This window comes from Monodelphis domestica, chromosome 4, assembly GCF_027887165.1.
Source record: "Monodelphis domestica isolate mMonDom1 chromosome 4, mMonDom1.pri, whole genome shotgun sequence".
Taxonomy (NCBI): Eukaryota; Metazoa; Chordata; class Mammalia; order Didelphimorphia; family Didelphidae; genus Monodelphis; species Monodelphis domestica.
In genome coordinates this window covers 279563176-279585659 of record NC_077230.1, presented here as the reverse complement: position 1 = coordinate 279585659, position 22484 = coordinate 279563176, and the positions used below count along the sequence as shown (strand labels likewise).

Below are 22484 nucleotides of genomic sequence, written 5' to 3'. Positions count from 1 at the left end.
ATATCATTAGGATGGTTAGATTCCTATACCTAGGCCACAAAAGTCCATTGTATCTTTTCTGGGAATAAAATAACTAGGATAATAGTGCACATCTCTATTTGCTTAGAGGTTTGCAAAGTGCTTGACATATATTATTTCATTTAAACTTTATAATAACTTTATAAATTAGGTACTGTCATTATCTCCCTTTTGAACATGAAGAAATGGGCTTTGTAAGATATTAAGTAATTTGTCCAAGATCATACAGTTAGTGTCCCAGTTGGAATTTGGAATCCTAACCCCAAGTCTAATGTGCATTATATAGGATTTACTAGTACTAGTACTATGCCAATGATAATATAGAACCTATCATATATGAGAAAATGAATTCCTTTTCCATCTGAGGAAGCCAGAAATGCATCCTCTCCTCCTTGCTCTCCCACCCTCCTCAATTTCTCCTGCAATTAGAGTTAGGAATTTTCAACCTTTAGAAAATTGAAGCAACTTCTTTGCCCTGGGATATGGTTTCCAAAAGGGCTGGTGAGGGGTGAAGACTCTGAGGCAAAGCTCTGTACCAAGGTACAGAGAGTCATATATGAGAGAGAAAGGAGAGAGACGAAGGACCCTGACAAGACAGGAACTAACATATGGGAAGCAGCAAAGGGAATAAGCATTCATTTGGTGCCAGACACTGGGCTTGATGAAAGAAGAATGACAGAGAGAGCTTATTGCTTCCTTCTCACTTTGTCAAGACCAGACCTGCCACTTTGGGCCAAAGTCATAACAGAGAATGGGCATGAGGGAGTGTAGGCTCAGGTAGTTACTGGCCAAAGATGAAGAGGAAGGAAATTTTACATAGCAACACCAACAGGGACCTTAGGAAGGGTAGTTTTTATGTCATTGGGATACTTAATTGGCACTATTTTTCCCAAGTAATTACTCTTGTAACTTAAATTAAGTGTATATTGTCGAAGACAATTTGTATAAATTTTTTTCTAAATATTGGACCTATAACAGAGTTTTATTTTATCAGACTTGCCCAATTCTTGTTTTATTGACTTTTTGTGATTACAATAACCACAAATTCAATATCTATAATTCCCTTCTTCCAGTTACATAATAATGAGATTCAATTAAATGATGGCAAAACTTGATTTTTTTTATGTTCTTGGTTTCCTTTTTGTTATTGGAGAAATACATTTTGATTTATGAAGCTTCTCTGATGAAAAGATTGTGGAGTGGGATACTAATTGATGAATATTTTCTGCCTAACAGATTTTTTTGTGTTTGTTTCATTTTCCAGAACACTGGAATTCTTAATGAGACATTTGTCTCTTTTAGCTGACTATTGTTCTATTACAAATATGCACGCGAAGAACCTAGCAATTGTTTGGGCTCCAAATCTTCTAAGGTAACATACTTTATTTCCTGCCTTCAAAAAACTTGTCACAAATATAAGATTCATCTTAACACCACCCTTTAAGAAAAATTTTAAATGCAAAATTATCTCTTTATCATACGAACTTCATCAAATAGGCAATTTCTTTTTGAAGTACTTTGAAAATTGTAACTCATTTGACACTGGCTTACATTCTAGCATTTAGCATAGTAGGTGCTTTGTTTATTGATTGATTTAGAGGAATCTACATCTACATAGTACATGGCACTGTGACCATTGTGACCATTAATCTATCTGTGTCTCAGCATTATCTGTACGATGAGGAATTTTAGTGATATACTTTTGTATCCCATAAGATTTAGTGATTCATATCTCATTGTTTGGGCAGTTAGGTGGTCCAGTGTTGGGCCTGGAGTCAAGAAGACTTATCTTCCTGGGTCTAAACCAAGCCTTAAACATTTCCCAGTTGTAATTCGCTTAACCCTGTTTGCCTCAGTTTCCTCATCTATAAAATGATCTGGAATAAGAAATGGCTAACCACTTCAGTGTCTTTGCCAACAAAAACCAAATGCGATCATGAATAGTTGGATGATTGATATTATCTGCTTCCTTTTGTAAACTTCTAATGGCAATTTGTTTTGTTCCATAGATCAAAACAGATAGAATCTGCCTGTTTTAGTGGAACAGCTGCCTTCATGGAAGTGAGAATTCAGTCTGTGGTGGTTGAATTTATTCTTAATCATGTGGATGTTCTCTTCAGCTGCAAAATCAGTGCAGTCATTCAGGATGGGGCAGGTATAGCTAAGTTTGTGTTGACTCACCATTCTCTATAAATGTGATTTCTCCTAAAAACATGAAAATGGGTAAATCAATTTTCCTTTCTGTATGAACATAAAAAGATAATGTTTCCTAATCCCTTTAACAGAAGAATCAAAACAAAGCCATTTACTGTCAATAAAGAAGATATTATATGCATGTATAGCCTTGTTGCATTTAAGTTCATGTTAACTTTTTAGTAATACAAGTATTTTTTGTAATACAGCTAAAAATAATTTTGACAAGTTAGCAGAAGTTGAATTTATTTCTTCATCTTTCCTGCCAAAACCTATTCTTCCTTCTAACTTCCTGGTTTCTGTTGATGATGCTGCCATACTCTTTAGTCAGGGAGTCATTCTCTCTTACTTTCCTGTCCTTTATTACCCACATTGAATCAATAGTAACCAATCCTCATCAGTTCTGCCTTCAAATTATTTCTTTCATCTTTATCCTTCTTTGCATTCCCATTGTCGAAAATGTAATTGGGTCCCTTATTGCTACAGGGCATTACCACAGACTATGATCGTGAACTCCAAGCTGAGCGCTGTCTCATCTTTTTGGCTTTTCTGCCTTACTTCACATTATTTTCAAACAGTCCAATTGGAATACTTACTGTTTCCATACCTCATTCTCCTGTCTACCATATCAGTAACTTTGAACACAGTCTTATAATAGACTATTCACACCCGACCCCATTTCTTTTTACTAGAATCTTTGTTCTTGTTTAAGAGTCAAATCAGGCAGAACCTCCTCTATGATACCATCTTGGTGTTTTCTTAACCTAGTGCTTAGTGTTTTGCATATGGTAAGCATTTAATAAATGTTTTTGTTTTCGGTCATTTATATCTTTCCTGATTTATCCTTTCCCTTCTAACTAGAAATGATTATTACCTCCTTGAATATCATCCTGGCCTGTTCTGTATCCTTAGTTTATTTTCTAACAAGTATTTTATTTTTTCGTGTACATGATTCAAACAAGTCCTCAATTAGAGTATAATCTTCTTGAGACCAAAGCCTCTGCTGTTTTCCACTTGGGAAAACCAGTACTTAGCCCAACACAGTCCATTATAGATGCTTGACAAGCATTTTCTTGAATTGAGCAGGTATTCTGGTTATTTTTAGGGCAGGAATACAGAAAGCTACCTAAATATATTTTTTTTTATTAAATACACACACTTTTTTTTCTGTGCTAGGAAATTTAATGTCCCCATTATATTTGCAGCTTCTCTTTCAAGGCCCAAGTCTCTGTTGGTGTCCTCTCCATCCACCAAACTATTGACATTGGAGGAAGCCCAGGCACGAACACAAGCTCAGGTCAATTCTCCAACTGTGCCTGACAACAAATATATTGAGGTGGGAGAAGGTCCTGCTGCACTTCAAGGAAAATTCCACACTATTATTGAGTTCCCTCTTGAAAGGTGAAGTAACTTTAATTTCCATTCAGGTTCAGATTTTTAAACTGTATTTCAATGTTATAACCAAGGGAAGACTCCAGAAGGATCTTAGGTATGAGTCACACTAGCCAACTCATAATGAGTCCATGGTATGACATGGCATTCAAAGAAACTAGTAAGTAAGTCTGTATTGAGAGGCTTGGAATCTAGGAACAAGACTGTGAGAGTCTCTCTGTAATTGGCCCTCAACATATCACTACTACAGTGTGTTAGGTCCTAAGCAACATTTTTTAGAAAAGATATTGGTAAATTGGAAATCATGTCTTTATGAGGATTGTTTGAAGGCAATGAAAATGTTTAGCCAGAAAATGGGAAAAAAATGTTTTGGGAAACAGAACTAGTCCATAGAAGAGGGTTTGTATTTATTTTTCTTGGTCCCAGAGCAGAGCTAGCAATGGATAGAAGCTACAGAGGGCTACCTTAGCAAGTAGTGAGTTTTCCCTCATTGGAAGGTGAGTGACCTCTTGTTTTTCCTTAAATTCTATAACATGCATGCCACTCAGGCTCTTTGCTTGCTTTATTCTTAAGGGAAATACTATGCCTCCATTTTAAATGATATTCCAGTTGGGGTTAACTCTTACCACTTTGTTTTTCTGATGAAGATGTCTATCTCTATTTTTCTCACACACACACACACACACACACACAGAGGTTTGTATAAATGAATATCTTTGAATACCCTTTGTCACTTCTATTTGATAGCAGTGTTTTTTGTCACCTATTCTTTGCCTTGCCCTATGTATTTAGCTGTGCTCATGAAAACAATGAAATTCCTCTTCAAATAAAAGCCCTGCTGTCCTCTTTAAAAACCATAGCATGAGGGGACAGCTGGCTGACTCAGTGGGTTGAGGGCCAGGCCTAGAGAAGTCCTAGGTTCAGATGTGGCCTCAGTAACTTCCTAGTTGTGTGACCCTGGGCAAGGCATTCAACCCCCATTGTCTAAGCCTTACTGTTCTTCTGCCTTGGAACCAATACACAGTGCTAATTCCAAACCAGAAGGTAAAGGTTTAAAAAAAAAAAGGCTACTGTATGAGGGTAGCACAAGGGATAGAATGCTAGGCCTAGAGAAGACTTGGGTCAGTGTTGACAAAATATTGGCACACATGTAGAGCTGGCACCTGGGGAGCTGCACAGTTCCCCCTCTTCCCAGTGCCTGAGGATGTTTTTGCATGTCCTGGCCCTCTGTCTAGTCACCCAAAATGAGCACTTCGTCCCTCTGCTCTTTGGGGTAATGTCAGGTGCTCACAGGCAGCTTGAGATTGCAGTCTAGGCATGCAAATTTGAAAACCTTCGCCAGCACTGGCCTAGGTTCAAATCTGGCCTCAAATACTTCCTAGCAATGTGACCTTGGGCTAGTCACTTAACCCCAATTGTCTAGCCCTTACTGTTTTAGAATCAGTACTTTGTATTGATTTTAACATAGAAGGTAATAGTTTTTAAAAAAACTATTATATGAAGAAATTAAAGCTTTATATAAAATTTTCCTCTTAATTAAATATTTCCTATTCCATTTCCTAGATATGGTCAGACATCATCAGTGTTGAGAAGGAGACAGATCTGTATGAGGCAGTGTGGTATGAGCACTAGAGAGGACCTGGGGTTCAAACCCTGACCAATATTTTCTTTTACCACAAAAAAGTTACTTCACTTTTCTCCACCTGTTTCCTCATCTTTAAAAAGAGTAGGCTAAGCTTAGAATGGCTCTAAAATCCCATCTTGTTCTGAATCTGTGATTCTATAAAAATCATATTATGGCCAGTATGGAGTTCTTCAGTACTATTGAGATACCTGATTTGCTTGGTAAATGTTACCTTCAAGGTTTACTGAAAGAATAATATTTAAAGGTATTTCAGTTTGTCATTTTGCAAACTTCTTGGTTTTTTCCATGTTTCTTATTTTCTTGTAATAACTTTTAGCCCATGGATATCTTAGCATAGATATCGTCTCTTATCATAGGAAAAGACCCCCAAACAAAATGAAGAAATCTCCTGTGGGCAGTTGGCGTTCCTTTTTCAATTTAGGGAAATCATCCTCTGTGTCTAAGCGGAAACTTCAGCGTAATGAGAGTGAGCCTTCAGAGATGAAAGCAATGGCTCTGAAAGGTGAGTGCCTCATGCTTGAGCTCCCATCAGAATGTCTTTCTTTACTCTAGATCGCATTCTTTCAAAGGCAGGGCAATGGCATGGCATGAACTTACTAGCTGATTTATCAACCAATTAGAATGGCACAAGATGAGTCCCTCCCTTGTCTCTCTTTGGCACCTCTGACCATGGCTCTAACAAAGCTGCATTTCTTTCTTTATACATTAAGATCCCTCGACACACTCACTCAGCCCTCTTCTATTATTGGCCCTGCTGGACAATTAGAATTGAACCATGACCTAAGCCTCTGCAGCAGATATTCAGCCAGAATTCCTTCCATACTTGGCCCCTAGTTCACCTCCTGGCTGAAGCAGGCACCATTCCACAAGTGAAAGTGAGAAACAGTACTCTCCCACCCCACCCCGTTTCTTTTTTAGTGGTCTAGAGTTAGTGTTCCAGGATGGGTGGGTTTCAGCCAACACTTGTATTATCTTTCTCCTAAAACTTGTCTATTACTGTTAAGAATACCACCAGTCCTCCAGGTTTGCATCCTCATTGCCATCTTTAGTGTACTATATAGGCATTTACCAAATCTTGTTGTTTTTCTCTCTGCAATATCTCTGGCATCCATCCACTTCTCTCTATTTACACAACCCACCAATCTAGTTCAAGCCTTCATCACCTTTTTGTGGAGTACTACAAGTCTTCTACTTGCCATACCTCCCTCAAGTCTTTCTATCTCCAATTTATCTTTCACACAATTAAAGTATTCCTAAAGTATGTCTGACCATATCACTCCTTACTCAGTAAACTCCCATGAATCCTTGTTAAGTGATAAAAATTATTCCATTTTATGTCATTTAAAAATTTTTTAATTTAATGTAAGTTTGTTGATGTATGTGATTATTGGGGTAGTTATGTCCATACCTAGCTTATAAATAAATAAATATGTGCTCATTGGGAATATGTGCTCAGATCCATTTTACAGATTAGGGTACCTATTTAGTAGCATATTATCTGAACATATCACATAATGTGCATGCAGTTGTGTTATTTATTACCACAAATATGTTACATGTTATATGTAGTCATCTGCTTATATAATGTCTTTACCTATATACCCAGAAGGCACTCTAAAAATGAGTTGTAATATAAATTAAATAGAAACACATAGGAAATTATTTATATTTGCTTAGTTTTAATACACATTTTATAGTGAATGCCATCTTTAGGAGTGTTACATAGTCATAGAACATAGCATATCATTGGATTTTATAGAATGTGCTATCTCATCTGGTTTATGGTATAAGCTTTTCAGTTATATAGTAGTATATTTCCAGAAAACTTCTGTCTTTATGACTAGTTGTCTTACTGATAAGAGTATATAAATAGACCAGCATAGAAGTGTCATTAGAAAAACAACTCCAAGCACACAAAACTTACCAACTAGCCTTAGTAGCATCTTCATTTAGGAAGGAAAAAAAAAGCTTTGGGGTTGTAGTGTTCAGTCAGAAAATATGTACCCAGGAGGTGCGAGATACACAAAAGGAATAGTTCCTGTCCTTAAGAGAGATACAATCTTTTAGAAAAATAAGATTTCTAAAGTAATAGTATTAGGCAAGGTACATAATAAGGACAAAATAAAATTATTGACGTTCACTAGCTTAAAACTATGTAAATTGTAATATGGTGTTCCTTTTTATAACAGATATACAGATAGTGAATAATAAAAACATCATGTGCTTTGGTTCTTCAGGGAGCAGAGCAGAAGGAACCCTCCGCTCAGCTAAAAGTGAAGAGTCTCTTACTTCTCTTCATGCAGTTGATGGTAAGAATGAAAGCGCCAGTTAATCTACAGTATATTTAACTTTTAAAATACAATATTAATTGACTGTACTCTTAAATATCAGTCATATCTTTTGAGGTAGTCTGTTGGTGAACATTTAGCCTTTGTCTTGTTAAGTGCGTGCTCTGATCCACTTGTATTTGTTAAGATAAAGTTGTTTCATGGTTTGGTATATTGCCAGTCTTTAATCTTTGCTCTTGGGTTTGCATAAACAGCATAACTATTTTACACATGGTAATACCTGTCTATGACTTACTATAAACTAGTATACTTACTAAATTTCTCTCTATGGAGACAATGCTATCCATTAAATGATTAAAACTGTACATAAAACAAAAAATTGAGTATCCAGTCTAATGAGAATCATAGATCTAAATCAGCTCTTCAGAGGTTATATGGTCCAAAAATCCTAATTTTATAGATGAGAAAACTATTCTCTCTGCAGAAAAAGGTTCATAGCCTCTGTTGTGCCAACATAAAATCAGTTCCATAAGTTAAATTTAATATCATTTATCCTTATCCTTGATGACATCTTGAAGAATTCACTACCAATAGTGTTATGTGTTTGGGGTCCTCAAAGTTTAAAAGCCTAAACAGTGATTTTAGAATTTTCTTTTCACCTTCTCCAAAGTCAAATAATATTTTAGTGACTTTAATATAGAATACTCTTCCAGTCCTAATACACAATATAAGAAAAAAAAGTTACTTTTCCATGCATTTGAAAGGACTCATGTAAATTAACTCTGTCACTTTATACTTCTTGTTCTTTCTCAGTTTTCAAATCACTATTATCATTCCCTCAACCCCTCATAGTTTCTAGTAAGGTCAATGATGAGTTTGCCTAAGGCATAAAGAAAACTTGCTCAAGGTCACAAATTGAGTCAGTGGCAAAACTAGGAATTGGAAACTCCAGGAGTTTTGCTGTCCTTTTTTGCTCTCCCTGTCCATAAAATGCTGCTTTCTCCTTTTACTAATTCATCTCAGATTTTCAGTTATTCCACATTTGCTTTTTGTTTGATATTTTTTCAGCACTAAATGGCCCATATATATCCATTGGCTATTATCAGAAAGAAAAGTAAGACATTTCTTCCCCTTCCCTGTTTAGCAAAACCTCTAGTCCTTATGGTATGTTTCTGTGATGTTAATTAGTTGATTTTGTTATTTGTTACCAGGTGACTCTAAACTCTTTAGACCTAGGAGGCCCCGGTCTAGCAGCGATGCATTGTCTGCCTCTTTTAATGGAGAAATGCTGGGAAACAGATGCAATTCCTATGATAACCTGCCCCATGACAATGAAAGTGAAGAGGAAGAAGGACTTTTACATATTCCAGCCCTCATGTCCCCTCATTTGGCAGAAGATGTTGACTTAAGCCCACCAGACATTGGAGTAGCCAGCTTGGATTTTGACCCCATGTCATTTCAGTGTAGTCCTCCCAAGGCTGAATCAGAGTGTTTGGAAAGCACTGCTTCCCTCTTAGATTCAATGGGATTTCCCAAGGACAAGACAAGCACCAGTAAAAATGAAACAGAGGCAGGGAGTCAGTCTCAAACTCCTGGCAGTACTAATAGCTCTGAACCTGTCTCTCCACTTCAAGAGAAATTAAGTCCATTCTTTACATTGGACCTGAGCCCAACGGAAGACAAAGTGTCCAAGCCATCTTCATTCACAGAGAAGGTTGTTTATGCTTTTTCTCCAAAAATAGGACGGAAATTAAGCAAATCACCCTCTATCAACATATCAGAGCCAATCTCTGTGACTGTTCCCAGTCGGGTGTCAGAAGTCATTGGCACAGTTCCAAGTTCAACATCACAGAATACATCTTCCCCAACCTGGAACAAGGGCTTTGGTGAAGGTGACATCGTCAGTAGGTCCCCCACTCAGGTAGTAATAATAAGGACAAATGAGAGAGATTCCCGAGAAGTGTGCCAGTCTGAAGTCCAGTCCCAGGACCAGGTGACTGCTGAGGCAGTAGGACTGCCAGGGAAAGTGGAACAGTCCATCTCCAGCAGTCAGAGTAAGGCTGTACCTTCTGGACAGGCTCAGACAGGTACTGTTGGTTTTCCTCCATTCTTTCTTTAGGTTCAAAGGTATCTACAATGCTTTATGCCACCTGTGCCTTTAAAGAGGGAAATACACTTCAGAGGGCTTGCATTTCAGGGTTGTGGCCAATGACTCGAGCCCTAATAAAACTCCTGAGGGCCAGTGGCTCCTCATTGAGGCCTCAGAGTCCTGTTTGTGTCTTTGGACAGTCAGAATTTCTGGATAATTTTTGCACAACTTTGTAACATTTGATTCATGTATATAAGAAACTTTCTAGTAACAATTTACCAGCATTTGAAGGGACTTTAGGGGCCCCAAACTTGTTTTTCTAGCCAGGGGAGGGTGCCTGCCTTCTCTTGCTTTCCGTCTCTAGAATACAAGAGGAAATTGAGACCTCTGAACATTATGTTTTAGTTTTCCTTCTGAACCAGCTGTATTTTCTACAGCTTTTGCATGTGGGACAGAAGATCAAGGATGGCCATTATGAGATGTGGCAAGCATCTTTTTTTTTTTTTAATTGGTCATGGGGGAATATTTTGCTGTCCGGGCAGGATTACATACACTACCTTTTCATTCTCATTTTTTTTTCCTAATTTCCTACTAGGAGCAGTTGCCCATGACTCCCCTCAGGATCTCGTTCCTGTCAGTTCAGTCTCTCTTATCCCACCACCACCACCTCCAAAAAATGCAGCACGTATGTTGGCCTTAGCATTGGCCGAGTCTGCGCAGCAAGCTTCAACTCAGTCACTGAAGAGACCAGGGAATTCTCATGCTGGTTGTCCAAATTATGGAGACACTACAGTGGTGACACCTGAAGATAAACAGCCCAGTTCTTATATTAGTTTTCCTTTAGAGAAACCCTGTTTCCATTCTAGTATGTCATCAGAACAGCTTCACCTCCAAAATGCATCATCTGGAAATTATGACCAGCCTAAGCTGGGTGTTGTGGTAGCTGAGGACCACTCCAACTCAATTCCTATTGAATCTGTGGAGCAGCCATACCACTCGACAGGTTCACCAGTGAATCAGGCCCATATGACCTGTTTTCCTGGGGAGTCAGAAAAGGCTGAGATTGCTATGGCAACATTAGTGGACTCAGACAAGGTTGACAGCCATGTTGTTTTGCATGAAAATCCAGGAAAGACCAACATCCGAACTGTTTCTTTTGGGAACCAAGATGAACCCCATATCCACTTCTCTAGTGGAGAGCAGCTTCTTTCATCTCTGGATACATCTGTAGATAAATCCCAACTTTCTTCAGAACCTGAAGAAAAGGTAACCTCTCCTTATGGTTTGCCTGTCGACAAAATCCACCCTTCTCCTGGGTCCCCTGTAGACAAAGCTGCGGCAGCTCCAACAGTTTACATGACACCTACTCCAGCATCAAGTGAAATAAGCACCAGGGAAACTAGCTGGGATATGGTTGGCCAACCTCTGTCTTCTGCTGACCTTGTCTCCACCCTGCAGCGCACCCATAGAGCTAACTGCCTTCCTCTGTCCCATCCTTCTCAGAGACCAGCAGAGCAGCAGCTAGTGGTGGCACAGGTACCAGCAGCAACCAGTGCAGGACTAAATAATTCTCACAAGGTAAGAAGGGGAGGGAAAGTGATGCGGAAGATACCTTTTCCAAAGGTATGTTTATTGTTAATGGGTGCAATAACCTATTTTGCTCAGGTATGAATGTATACATCTAAGTCTTATGGGATGCTTCTGGAAATAGTTTGTATTTCAGATTGGAATCTCTTTGGTAATTCCTGAATCAAATGACTTACTAATCAGCTTGAGTTGGCACTGTTTGGTAGCTACTTTTCTGTTGGTTTTTGCTTTGGGAGTGGAGCAAGACAGCATTATTACCAAATCACTGTAGCTTGATTTTGTCTTCTCCCTTTTCTTCCTAGGCTGTTCAGGTCCTTCACTGAATAGTAACCTAAAGGAAGCATGGTCTATTGAGTCAAACTGGACTTTAGGTATCAGGGTTTACAAGTTCTTTCTTTATGTCCACCACTGACCGACTGTGACTTTGGGCAAGTCATTTAACCTCTGTGCCTCAATTACGACTACCAAAAAAATAAATAGGATAACAAATTTCCTGTAATGTATAAGAGATCTTATAATTCCTATCTATCAAGCACCACAGAAATGTAAAAAATCCTATAGAATTAACACTACTAGCCACTTTGATCACAGTCAAGCACTTACTATCTTGAGATAGTGAATATTCTGTGTGGGGTACAAAAGTTAAGATTTAGGTTATTTTTTATTCTAAGCACTACAGGTTTCTTTCAGTCATCTGGGAGAGGCCTTGTAGCTAAGTGAAAGAGTGATGGTATCAGTCAGAGGACCTTACATTCAAGTCCAAGTTCAGCTACTTACTGCATGTGGGTCCACAGACAAGCCTCTTCTCTGGGCCTCCATTTCCTTTTCTGTAAAATGAGAAGATTGGACCAGATAACCTTTACAGTTCCTTTCTTCTATGGATCTATGATCCTATCCTCCTATGAATATGAGCAAAAAGGCCTAGATTCATCTGCTTTACAGAAGATACCATTTCTAGAATCCCTGTCTGTGGCTTGTCAAACTGGCCACATGGTTAGATCTGCCCTCTGATCCCAAAGTAAAGTAACTCTCAGGGTAAAGTACCTTACTTTTTCTTCCTGTGAACTGGTCTAGCATACAGTAGTCAGCCACCATTCGCAAGTATTTTCAAGAGTTTGACTACATTATATTTGAGAGAAAGCTCTTGATGTTCAGGCCAAATAAGACTGATCAACATCTATACTTTAACTAGTAATATGGTAGGAATACATATTTTAATTGTTAGCCTAATTCTCAAGCTTATATCTTCAATGGCATTGGTTGGCAGAATACAATTTCCCAACAATACATTAAGAGAATTTCAATTAACATGTATGTATATTGGGAAATCAGTAGGGCAAAAATAATTCTCTAAGAATGAAAATAATAGCACTCTTAAAATAAGAGCAACAATAGACATTCCTTTTTCCCAACTGCAGAAAGGCCTCATTTTGCTATCTAAGGCAATAACTAACTAGGTAGTTCAGGTAAATATGCAATTGTGGTTGACTCTGTATTTTGGCCCGTTCAAAGGAGCAGAGAAAACAAAGTAAATACATCATATTTGTTCTCTTTTAATAGGTTCGTGGAGTAGCTTCAGCTCCTGAGAAGCCACCTGAGCCCAGAGTAGCAGAATCATCTTCAGTCTTTTCCTGTGATGGTAATACAACTACTCGCTGTGCCACCTATGCTTCCACCATCCCCCCTGGCCTTCCTGAAAAGGTCTGGGAGGGGGCCAGAGCCCCCCCACTCCACCTGCGTTCTGAATCTGTTCCCACACACACCTCTCAAGGCTTTGCTCTGCCAGTTCCACCTACTAGGACGATGGACAGTAAGATTGCTACCGCCATACACTCCGGTAATGCTGATGGAGTCACAACATCCAGTTATCATTCCTTCATCACTGCTTCATCAGCCTCCATGGATGATTCTTTGCCTCCACCACCCCCTGTCCCTCAGCCTAAACACGCCTCTCAGAAACCACCTTTCCCATCTTATATGAGGCCCGATATCGTGACCGACTCTGTAGGCACAGAAAACTGTTTGCATCTAGGCTTGGCTTCCACCTGTCAGTTCCGTCCGCAGAGTGTTCCCCCACATCACCATAAGCCTGAGCAACACCAGGTCTATGGCTCCAGATCAGAGACACCAAGTTGCATGGGTCCCCGCTATAATACATACATGCCCCCTGGAAAAAATTCCTCTGGGTACCACTCCAAGCCATGCAGCCGGGTTGAGTATGTGTCCTCTGTGAGCCCATCCCTTCGGAGCGCTTGTTATCCTGAAGACATTCCTCCGTACCCCACTATTCGCAGAGTGCAGTCCCTGCACGCCCCTCCATCCTCCATGATCCGTTCTGTCCCCATTTCTCGGACAGAAGTGCCCCCTGATGATGAGCCATCCTACTGCCCACGTCCCCTCTACCAGTATAAGCCATATCAGTCGTCCCAGGCCCGCTCCGATTACCATGTAACTCAGCTGCAGCCTTACTTTGAGAACGGCCGAGTTCACTACCGGTACAGCCCTTACTCCAGTTCTTCCGGCCCCTATTATGCTTCTGACGGGACCTTCTATGACATGGACACTTATGGCACGGTCCAGCTGAGGCCGCTGCATCGTGTGCCCAACCGTGACTTCAACGTCTACAATCCCAGGCTGCAGGGAAAGACCTTCTACCGTTACCCCGGGGTGCCCCCTCGCCCCCCTGGCAACATTGTGGGTTACCTTTCTGGGAATGAGCATAATCTTATCAACATGACTTCTTCAGTGGATGGCAAACATGTGTATGCCTCCTGGGACCTGGAAGACATGGAAAAATACCGCATGCAGTCCATTCGACGGGAAAGCCGGGCCCGGCAGAAAGTCAAAGGGCCGGTGATGTCCCAGTATGACAATATGACCCCTGCTGTGCAGGATGACATGGGGGGCATTTATGTCATTCATCTACGGAGCAAATCAGATCCTGGGAAAACTGGACTTCTTTCGGTGGCAGAAGGGAAGGAAGGGAGATATCCCACAAAGGCAGTGACACCAGAGGGAGATGACCGCTTCTATAAAAAGCATCCTGAGCCAGAGTTAGATAGAGCCCATTACCATGGAGGCTATGGCAATGGGCAGTCAGAGAAGCCGTCTCTTCCTCTGAAGCAAAGCAGCCTCAGGAACAGAAAAATTCATGACATGAGCGCCAATCCCTCTGAACACAGGGCACACCAGGAAGTAAGCCATAGGCAGTTATGTGAATCAAAAAATGGGCCCCCCTATCCCTCCGGAGCTGGCCAGTTAGATTATGGGAACAAAGGCATCCCAGACACTTCTGAACCAGTTAGCTATCATCCTGCAGGAGGGAAATACAGTACACTAGGCCAGGACACTTTGAGATTGAACCACAAAGAAGTGAGGCCCTCTGAAGAGCTGGAGCGGACACGGATCCGGCAGCCCCCTGGCCCAGAGAAACTCTCAAGAGACTGCTATAAGGAAGATGAGCATCCTGCACCGTCGATTCCCCCTCCCAAACCAGAGCGGAGTCACAGTCTGAAACTGCATCATACACAGAGCATGGAGAGGGACCCCAATTTGCTGTACCAGTACCAAATGCATGGCAAACGCCAAAGTAATATGACTGTATTATCTCAGTATGAGAATTTGGATGATTATCACCCTATGCCTCAGCACCAGCGGGGAGGGTTTGGAGGAGCAGGAGGAGCAGGAGGAGGAGGAGGAATGGGTACATTCATACCTCCTGGCTTTCCCCATCCACAAAATAGGACATATGCCACAGCTCTGGGTCAAGGGGCTTTTCTTTCCACAGAGTTGTCCTTGCAGAATCCTGAAACACAGATCCATGCAGAATGAGCCCTGGGAACAATAGAGTTAAAGCAGCCTCTGCTGGACAGTGGACTGTTTTATTTTTTCAATGACCAAAAAGATTAAAAAAATACACACAAAAATTAAAAAAAAAAGCAACCAAAATATCCCAATAAGAAAAGGAAACAAACTGTCATCTTTTCTCCTCCCCATTACCACATCACCCATCCACAGACTCTGTTGTGTGTCATTTAAAAGAGGTCTGAATGATTGTGGAGAGCTTCATTTTGAATATATAGCAAAGAAATTTGTCAGAGACCAAAATCACTAAAGAAGACAAATTTAGAGTGATATTGGGGGCTGTTGCTGCTTTTAAAATTAACATTGCCTTTTTTTTTTAGTATTTGGTATATAGTACAGAGAAACTGACATTAATTGCTGGTAGGATTTTACATCTATTGCTAGGTTCCTACTCAACTTTCCCCCAGTAAATGCTAAGTAACATTCCCAGAATATCAGGTCATTCTCACTTAATCACCCCTCTCTTTTAAAGGTCAGGTATGCTAAAGTCAGAAAATTATTACTACTTTAATTAGGAAATACAGTTATTAAGAATTTAATTTAAGAAAAGAAATTATTTATCCCCCAACCTGAAAACATTTAAAAAATGTATTCTTCTCAGCACCCCATGAAAGCTATCTATTTTTCACAATTCTGTTAACAACCTTGTAAAAATGCAAAAAGGATTTTTCATTAGAAATAGCAATGAGGCTTATCAATGAAAGAAGAAAAAAATCCTCATTGTTATTGTGGCTTAGTTAGCAACAGAAAACTGCTAGTTCCTTTACTTTACTTACTACCATTGAATTTTTATAAAAGATCTTGGTAAATTATAATTTCTAGTATAAACATTTCATACCACTGTTGTGGAAAATACAGCAGCATGGTTTGGCTGGATAAACACAAAGAACATACCCTTATTTACAAATTTACTGTGTGTTAGTTAATCGTTTGTTTCTAAACCAGAGTGCAGGTTACCTGGGAATTCTTAATTAGGTACCAGTTATTTATGGGAACATGTAAACTATTATAATACATACTTAGTATGCTGTATCATATCACCATCCCATGGAGCTCTGTGTAGTTACCATGTAAGTACTGAGTGAATACATGTTCTTTGTTCACTGTGTATTTAGTGTGATCACTATTTTATTGTAATTGTCATTCACACCAGCATTTCAGGTACATCACTTTGTAACTCTGTAGAAAGGCTATGTATATTTAGTATCCAAGACTTTGTTTTTAATAATAACTCACATGAATTCCTTATCACAACAGGAATAAGACAGATCTCTCCAGCCAAATAGCTTTCTTTTTCTATATTCCTACTCATCACAGCTATACCAGATTAGCAGCACAGTTGTCTATTTCTAAAATGAATATAGTTTGACATTTCACTATACAAGACTTACTAATGCTTGAGTTTTATGCATTAACATCTTTAAAATGTTCAATTTGGTGAGGACAGTTGGAGAATCTCTTTCAATTTAATGGATGAGAATTTCTCTGACTTTTTTTTTAACTCAGAGTGAGTTTCATTAAGTGAAAAAAGAAAATGCAAACAAGTGTTCATGAGGCTAAAAGTCATGCTGCTATACATTGCTGTGAAACCACAAATATGAGGGCTCACATCATTTCATCTCTGATGCAGAATGTCATATCATTGCTATTTTCAGGGATTAAGTAACAAAAGATTTAACTATAATATAACAGAATCTTTTTTTTTTTTGGTAACCATCTCTGAAGTTTTCTTTTTTGATCTCCCAGCTTTGGATATAGCTACTTCAACAGCAGTGGTCTAAATACTCATTTAGGGGTGTGTCTACAGTAGAAATTGGGAAACAACTAATTTTTTTGCATGTAATTGGTCTGTGGAAGTTCATGTCGTTTTACCAAATGCACAGATCCAAGTAGCATAGAAAAACACATTACCTTCATTATCCTTAATAAGCATTTATTAAGCACCAGCAATGTTCCAGGCACTGGTAGGTGCTGGGGATATATATATATATATATATATATATATATATATATATATATATATATATATATATATATATATATATATATATATATATATATATATATAATGAATGAATAAAAACCTCCATTCTTAAAGTATATTCTAACAATAAGAAACTTAATAGCATATACCCATGTGACTTTAAATATTTATCACTTCTTCCAGTCAGATAGCAGTTTCCATTGCTATCCCTCAGCAGTCATCAGATCAATAGAGCGATTCCTTGACCTGTTGACAATACCAAATTGATATCTCATAGGTAGCTTGATAATTAGAGGGAAGGAAGAGGGACAGGGATAGGTAGACTATTACAAAATAGGTTTGTGTGATTAGTAGTAACTGTATGCCCTGGAGGAAGTGACTGAAGAAAAGTCAGTCTATTTTTCTTGTATTTATATTTAAAATGCCTAAATCATAAAGCTGGGAATGACAAAAGTTGGAGAATCCTAAGTAGAAGCCTTGAGGTAAATACCTTGATGTAAATAATGACTCAAAGGATCATTAAATTTGTGAAAACCATGAACTCTGGACAGAGTCTATAGTTGTTTTCTCTAATGCAGACACAGCCTTAATCATGTATTCAGTTATGTGAAGAATTTTGCATGGTCTCTTTCTTGTTAACAACATTATGGGGTAGAAATTGGATGGCAAATCACTGTGAGCCAAGTTACCTCAGCATAAATCACCCTGTATGCGACTTCAAAAATCTAGAAATAGCATTGAAGTTAATATCTTTAATTTTGACATGGGGCATCGTCATCAACGAAAATGGAGCTGCCTTATGCATTGCACCCACCATCTCATTCTTTTATTCTTTAAATAACCAAATCTCTAGCATTTTTAATCTTTTGGTCAAATTTGTGGTCTATTCTTTGATTTGGTAAGCAAATTTTCTCAGAATGTCTGATTGCAGAATTTTCAAACAGTCTCAAAGGTGCCATTGTTTTTAATTCCTCTCATCTGAGCCTAATTTCACCTTGTGTTTGGGTTACTTTTACACATGCAAGGTCCCTGGAATTGTCCTGAGAATGGTCTATGTATCTCTTTCCTTATCCCTCCATATTCCCAATAAAGCAAGGTATTTTGTGAAAAAAAGTTAGGGTCAGGTTGGAAATACACAGGTAACAGAAAATGTGCTTCTTTGAAGAAGGAATATTTTTATGGCTTGGAAGAATGGGAAGAAAGAGCAAGACATTTCATCTTTGGGGTAGCAGTTTGGTGTACAGTATAGCCAGCTTAAAATCGCATTGTGCCCCTTTGGTTACAGGAGGAACAAGTAGATCCACCTGTTGCACTCTCATGTATCCCCATCCCTATCTATTGCTCATCCCATTAGTATGTTGGCAAAGAATTGTCTCAGAAATGTGTAAGGAAATGATAGTGAAAGTAAAAGAATGTTTGAAAACTATTTCAGAAAGGATAGAGGCATGTGATTTCCAGTCCCGAATGCTACAGAAGTGTCAGGTATGATAAATTTTAACTGTGCATGAAAATGCCAATGTATAAGGTGGGGAAAGGGGAGGGAAAGATACCTTCCCACCCCATTGCTGGTTTGTATTGTTTATGGTCAAAGAATGAGATACAGTTGTTTTGCAGTTTACGGTTATGCAGTGGAAAATGATTCTTCAACCATGACCCGCATGAGAAAAGTGTCCTAGAAAGTTTGAATCACACTTCTGAGTTCTTTTAACTTTAATTTATATAATGTCTTATTTTTATGTCTTAATATTTTGTGAACTGGTGTAAAATATATATATGCTGAGAAACTCATGTATTTTTTTTTGTAAATAATTTTGTGACTTATTCTTTGCCCCATATGTAAATATTTAGATTATCACTTTCTTCAAACATTCTATAAGGCTCACGTGGGGTTCTGCTTTTATTTTGGGGGAGGGGTTTTTGTACTATAATGGGATAATTCAGATTGAGATGTCTTGTGGTTTAAATCAAATGTCCCACCAAGGTCAACTCAAATATACAAGTCAACAGAAATAATTCAGGTTAAAGCAGACATCTGTGTGTGTATGTGTGTTTATTTCACTATAAAATGAAAAGATAGGAAGAGAGCACTGGAAGATATTGAAGTAAAGGGCTTTGGGGCTAGAAAGAAATGTTAAATTGATTCAACTGAGCATTCTATGTGATATGACTTTGGCCACCTAGCTTTTGACCTTAGGCCCAAATTTTAGGGTAACATCACAAATTCTGAGATTTCTTGATCTCTGCTGGGATTTTAGGGTAGACATGGAATTCTAAGGCTGTCACAGAGAATCTTCTCCTGGCATGGTATGGTTTTCAGTTAGGATTTTCTAGTTGATTGAATATTTTGGAGTTGTCCCCCTTAACTGCTCCAAAGAGGACCTCAGAAATTCTGGATCAGTTCAGGTCTCTGAAGTGTACCTCACACAAAAAACTTAATCTCATGAGGAATATGACCTTAGAATGAGCCTTTTAGGGTCCCAAACTAAATATCCCATAACATATATTTGGGATATGAATGCCTACAGAGAAGTTGCTATGAGTTCAACCCCTTGTGGCAAGATACCTTGTTAATTATGACTAATGAAACAATACTGGGACCCTGCCTTATTTCCTTCAAGCCTAATAAACACATACATATTTGAGCAAATATTATTTCTTCCAATACCATATACCCAGTATTTTTCCTCTCAACCCTGACTTTTCTTCAGGACACTTTCCTTCTATCATGTGATTAAGCTGCATCAGAATTTTAACTCCCAGCAAGGACTGCCGGTCTCAATGAAGCTTTGGATATAAGGAGTCTCAGCAGATTGGTTCTTTTGATCAGAAAAGTTTCTGGGAGGGTTACCTCTTTAAAAACAAAATTTTCCAAAAAAAAAAAAATCTTTTATTATGGACATTTGGACTCAAAATCTAACATGCAATATACATATAAATGCAAACTGAAGCAGCCAAATATTTCCTTGTGACTCAGAGACTTTAACCATTTTCTTACAGTATTAAGTTATAGTATATAGCACACCCATAGCCTATTTAGGTGCCTATTATGTTATAGAGGTAGGTAGATAGGTTGGCTGCTACACTAAATATCCTCAGAGAACTTACTCTGTGGTTCATCTGCCTATAAAATTCTCAGTTTCCTTTGCTGCCAACTGATACTTATTAGTGTACCTGCCTTAGGTGCTTTCTGGTTTGCCATTTATAATTATTTAAGAAATCAGATTAACAAGTCTTGTTTAGGATGATACCTTGGTCACTGGTCTTGAATTATTTTAAAGGTAATCACATAAAAGGGGGATTAAATTTTAAGAGATCATTGCCTCTCTAACTAGATAAGATCTCAAAGGCCATTGTCTGGTTAAAACAACAAAAACCACCACATTTATATGGCATTTACTATGTACTAGGCACTACACTCAAGTGTTTTACAAATATTATTTGAGCCTCACAAAAACCTTTGGAGGTGTATACACATGCTATTATTATGCCCACCTTACAGATGAGGAAACTGGGGCATCCAGGTTAAGTGACTTGCCCAGAGTCACACAACTCGAAGTGTTTGAAACCAGTTTTGAACTCTGGTCTTCCTAACCCCAGGCCCAGTGCTTTATCCACTATACCACCTAGCTGTCCATTTTAGAGATGAGTAAATAGACCCAAGGAGAATAAGGCGGTTGTCCAAGGTCCCACAAGTCAAAGGTGTCGTGCAGGACCGGAACCCAGGTTTTCTGACTCCAGAGATAGCACTTTGCCCACTACAGTGACATGTTTTGCTTAGGTCCCAAAGGTAGAGCTAGAAGCAACAGATAGATGTTGCAAAGAAGCAAATTTAGGCTTCATATAAAGAGAAACAACCTAGCCATTGGAAAACTCTAGAAGCTACCTCACAGGAGTGTGGTGACCCACCACCAGAAGTTTATTAATGAAGGAATGGCAAGAAACTTGTCATATATAATGGAGACAGGATTTGTGTTGTATATCATATTGGATGGGATGACCTCCATGGTCTTCATTTCCCTAGCCAAAAGTAATTCATTTCTTCTTGGGACTTCCATACTTTCTTATGACTTTTTAAATTTATATTGTAGTTTGTGGATTAATGTACTATTAAATTATATACAAGAGTTTTCTTTTATTCATAGCATTCCAAGACCTGCCACAGCACTTTGCACATAGTAGGTACTTAATAAATGGGTATTGCATTGAACAAATTTGTCTTGATAATCTATTGGCTTTAACTTTCAAAAGGGAACAATCATTAGGCCCCTGGTGTTTAGCCAGAGCAACAAACTACTTTGGTTCACCATGAATTCAATGTTCTGCAAATAATCCTTTCACTATGAGGAATAGGTACAAGAGAGGTACTATATAACATGGCGAGTAGAAAAAAGGAGCTCAGTATCAAGAAGGTCTGGACTCAAGGCATACCTCTGATGCCAACTGACATTGTGACTCTGGGTAAGTCCTGCTACTTCTCAGTGTCCTATAGCAGCTCTTTAAAAGTGGTATTGGTGTTGGGTGCCACCAGAAGGTCCTTACCAGGACTTCCCAACGCAGATGAAATCACAGGTCCAATCAAAGAAGAAATTAGGTACAGAGAAAGCCTGGGTTTTCACAGATAGGAGGGCAACAGGCAGAAAATAAAACAGGTTTGCCATCAGTTCCATAGTGAGCTGTTTTCATTATTGTCAATAGTGGGACCACCACATTTGGACTTAACACTTCAGCCCCCAGCAAAAGGATTAGAACGAAAACAGTGAAGACAAAGACTAGCTAGACAAGACCAAATACAAATTTAAAACCCTCTTACTGAAGGCAACAATTTTGAAAGCATTGAGATTTTCAAAATATCTTCAAGAAAACAGCTTTGAAAACTGTAGATTGAAGTTATATTTAAAAAGAAAGGAAAGCAGTATGCAATAGAGACCTGCTGTTTCTCATACAGTCTTTTTTGTTCTACACACACACACACACACACACACACTGTCCAGTGTTAAATATAAGTATATACCTACAAGAGAAGCTACCAAATTTGGGGGGAACTAATGCTTTTTTAAGTGATTGAAAAGCCATCAGCAACTACTAGCTCATCTGCTTTTTCATCTATCAAATCTCTGAAAGCGATCTCTACACATATCTAAAATATTCTTGATAAAGTGAAAGGGGAACAGACTTTGAAAACTTATTTTATGTAATAAGTTACATCTTTGAAGTGATAAAATTGACTGAAAATGTAGAAAATGCAAAACCTTGATGTTTGTTGATTATAAAAATACTTGCCTAAAATAAAAGTTGACCTTAAAAGCTCTCCTTCAATAAAATGTTTTAGACACATTAAGATGACACAATATTCCTTGGTAAATTTAAATGCAGAAATTCCTTTCTGTAAAAATTCTCTGAATATCGGTATCTAACAAGGTACAA

At 38.6% G+C, this 22484-nt stretch overlaps 1 protein-coding gene across 9 annotated transcripts in view; it reads left to right on the top strand.

Annotated features, from left to right (window-relative positions):
• The window catches only part of ARHGAP32 (Rho GTPase activating protein 32), a 430718-nt gene extending 408324 nt beyond the window's left edge, over positions 1-22394 (top strand). For 7 of the 9 annotated variants that reach the window (XM_056794599.1, XM_056794598.1, XM_056794596.1 and 4 more), the window contains 8 exons: positions 1283-1390; positions 2028-2173; positions 3417-3612; positions 5605-5750; positions 7438-7557; positions 8748-9623; positions 10221-11203; positions 12773-22394. In XM_056794599.1, coding sequence (XP_056650577.1) covers positions 1283-1390; positions 2028-2173; positions 3417-3612; positions 5605-5750; positions 7438-7557; positions 8748-9623; positions 10221-11203; positions 12773-15043 — 4846 coding nt within the window. In that variant the 3' untranslated portion in view covers positions 15044-22394. The remainder of the gene's footprint in view (positions 1-1282; positions 1391-2027; positions 2174-3416; positions 3613-5604; positions 5751-7437; positions 7558-8747; positions 9624-10220; positions 11204-12772) is intronic. The other 2 variants (XM_056794601.1, XM_056794597.1) reach the window with 2 other exon arrangements.
• The last annotated feature ends 90 nt before the right edge of the window (positions 22395-22484 follow it).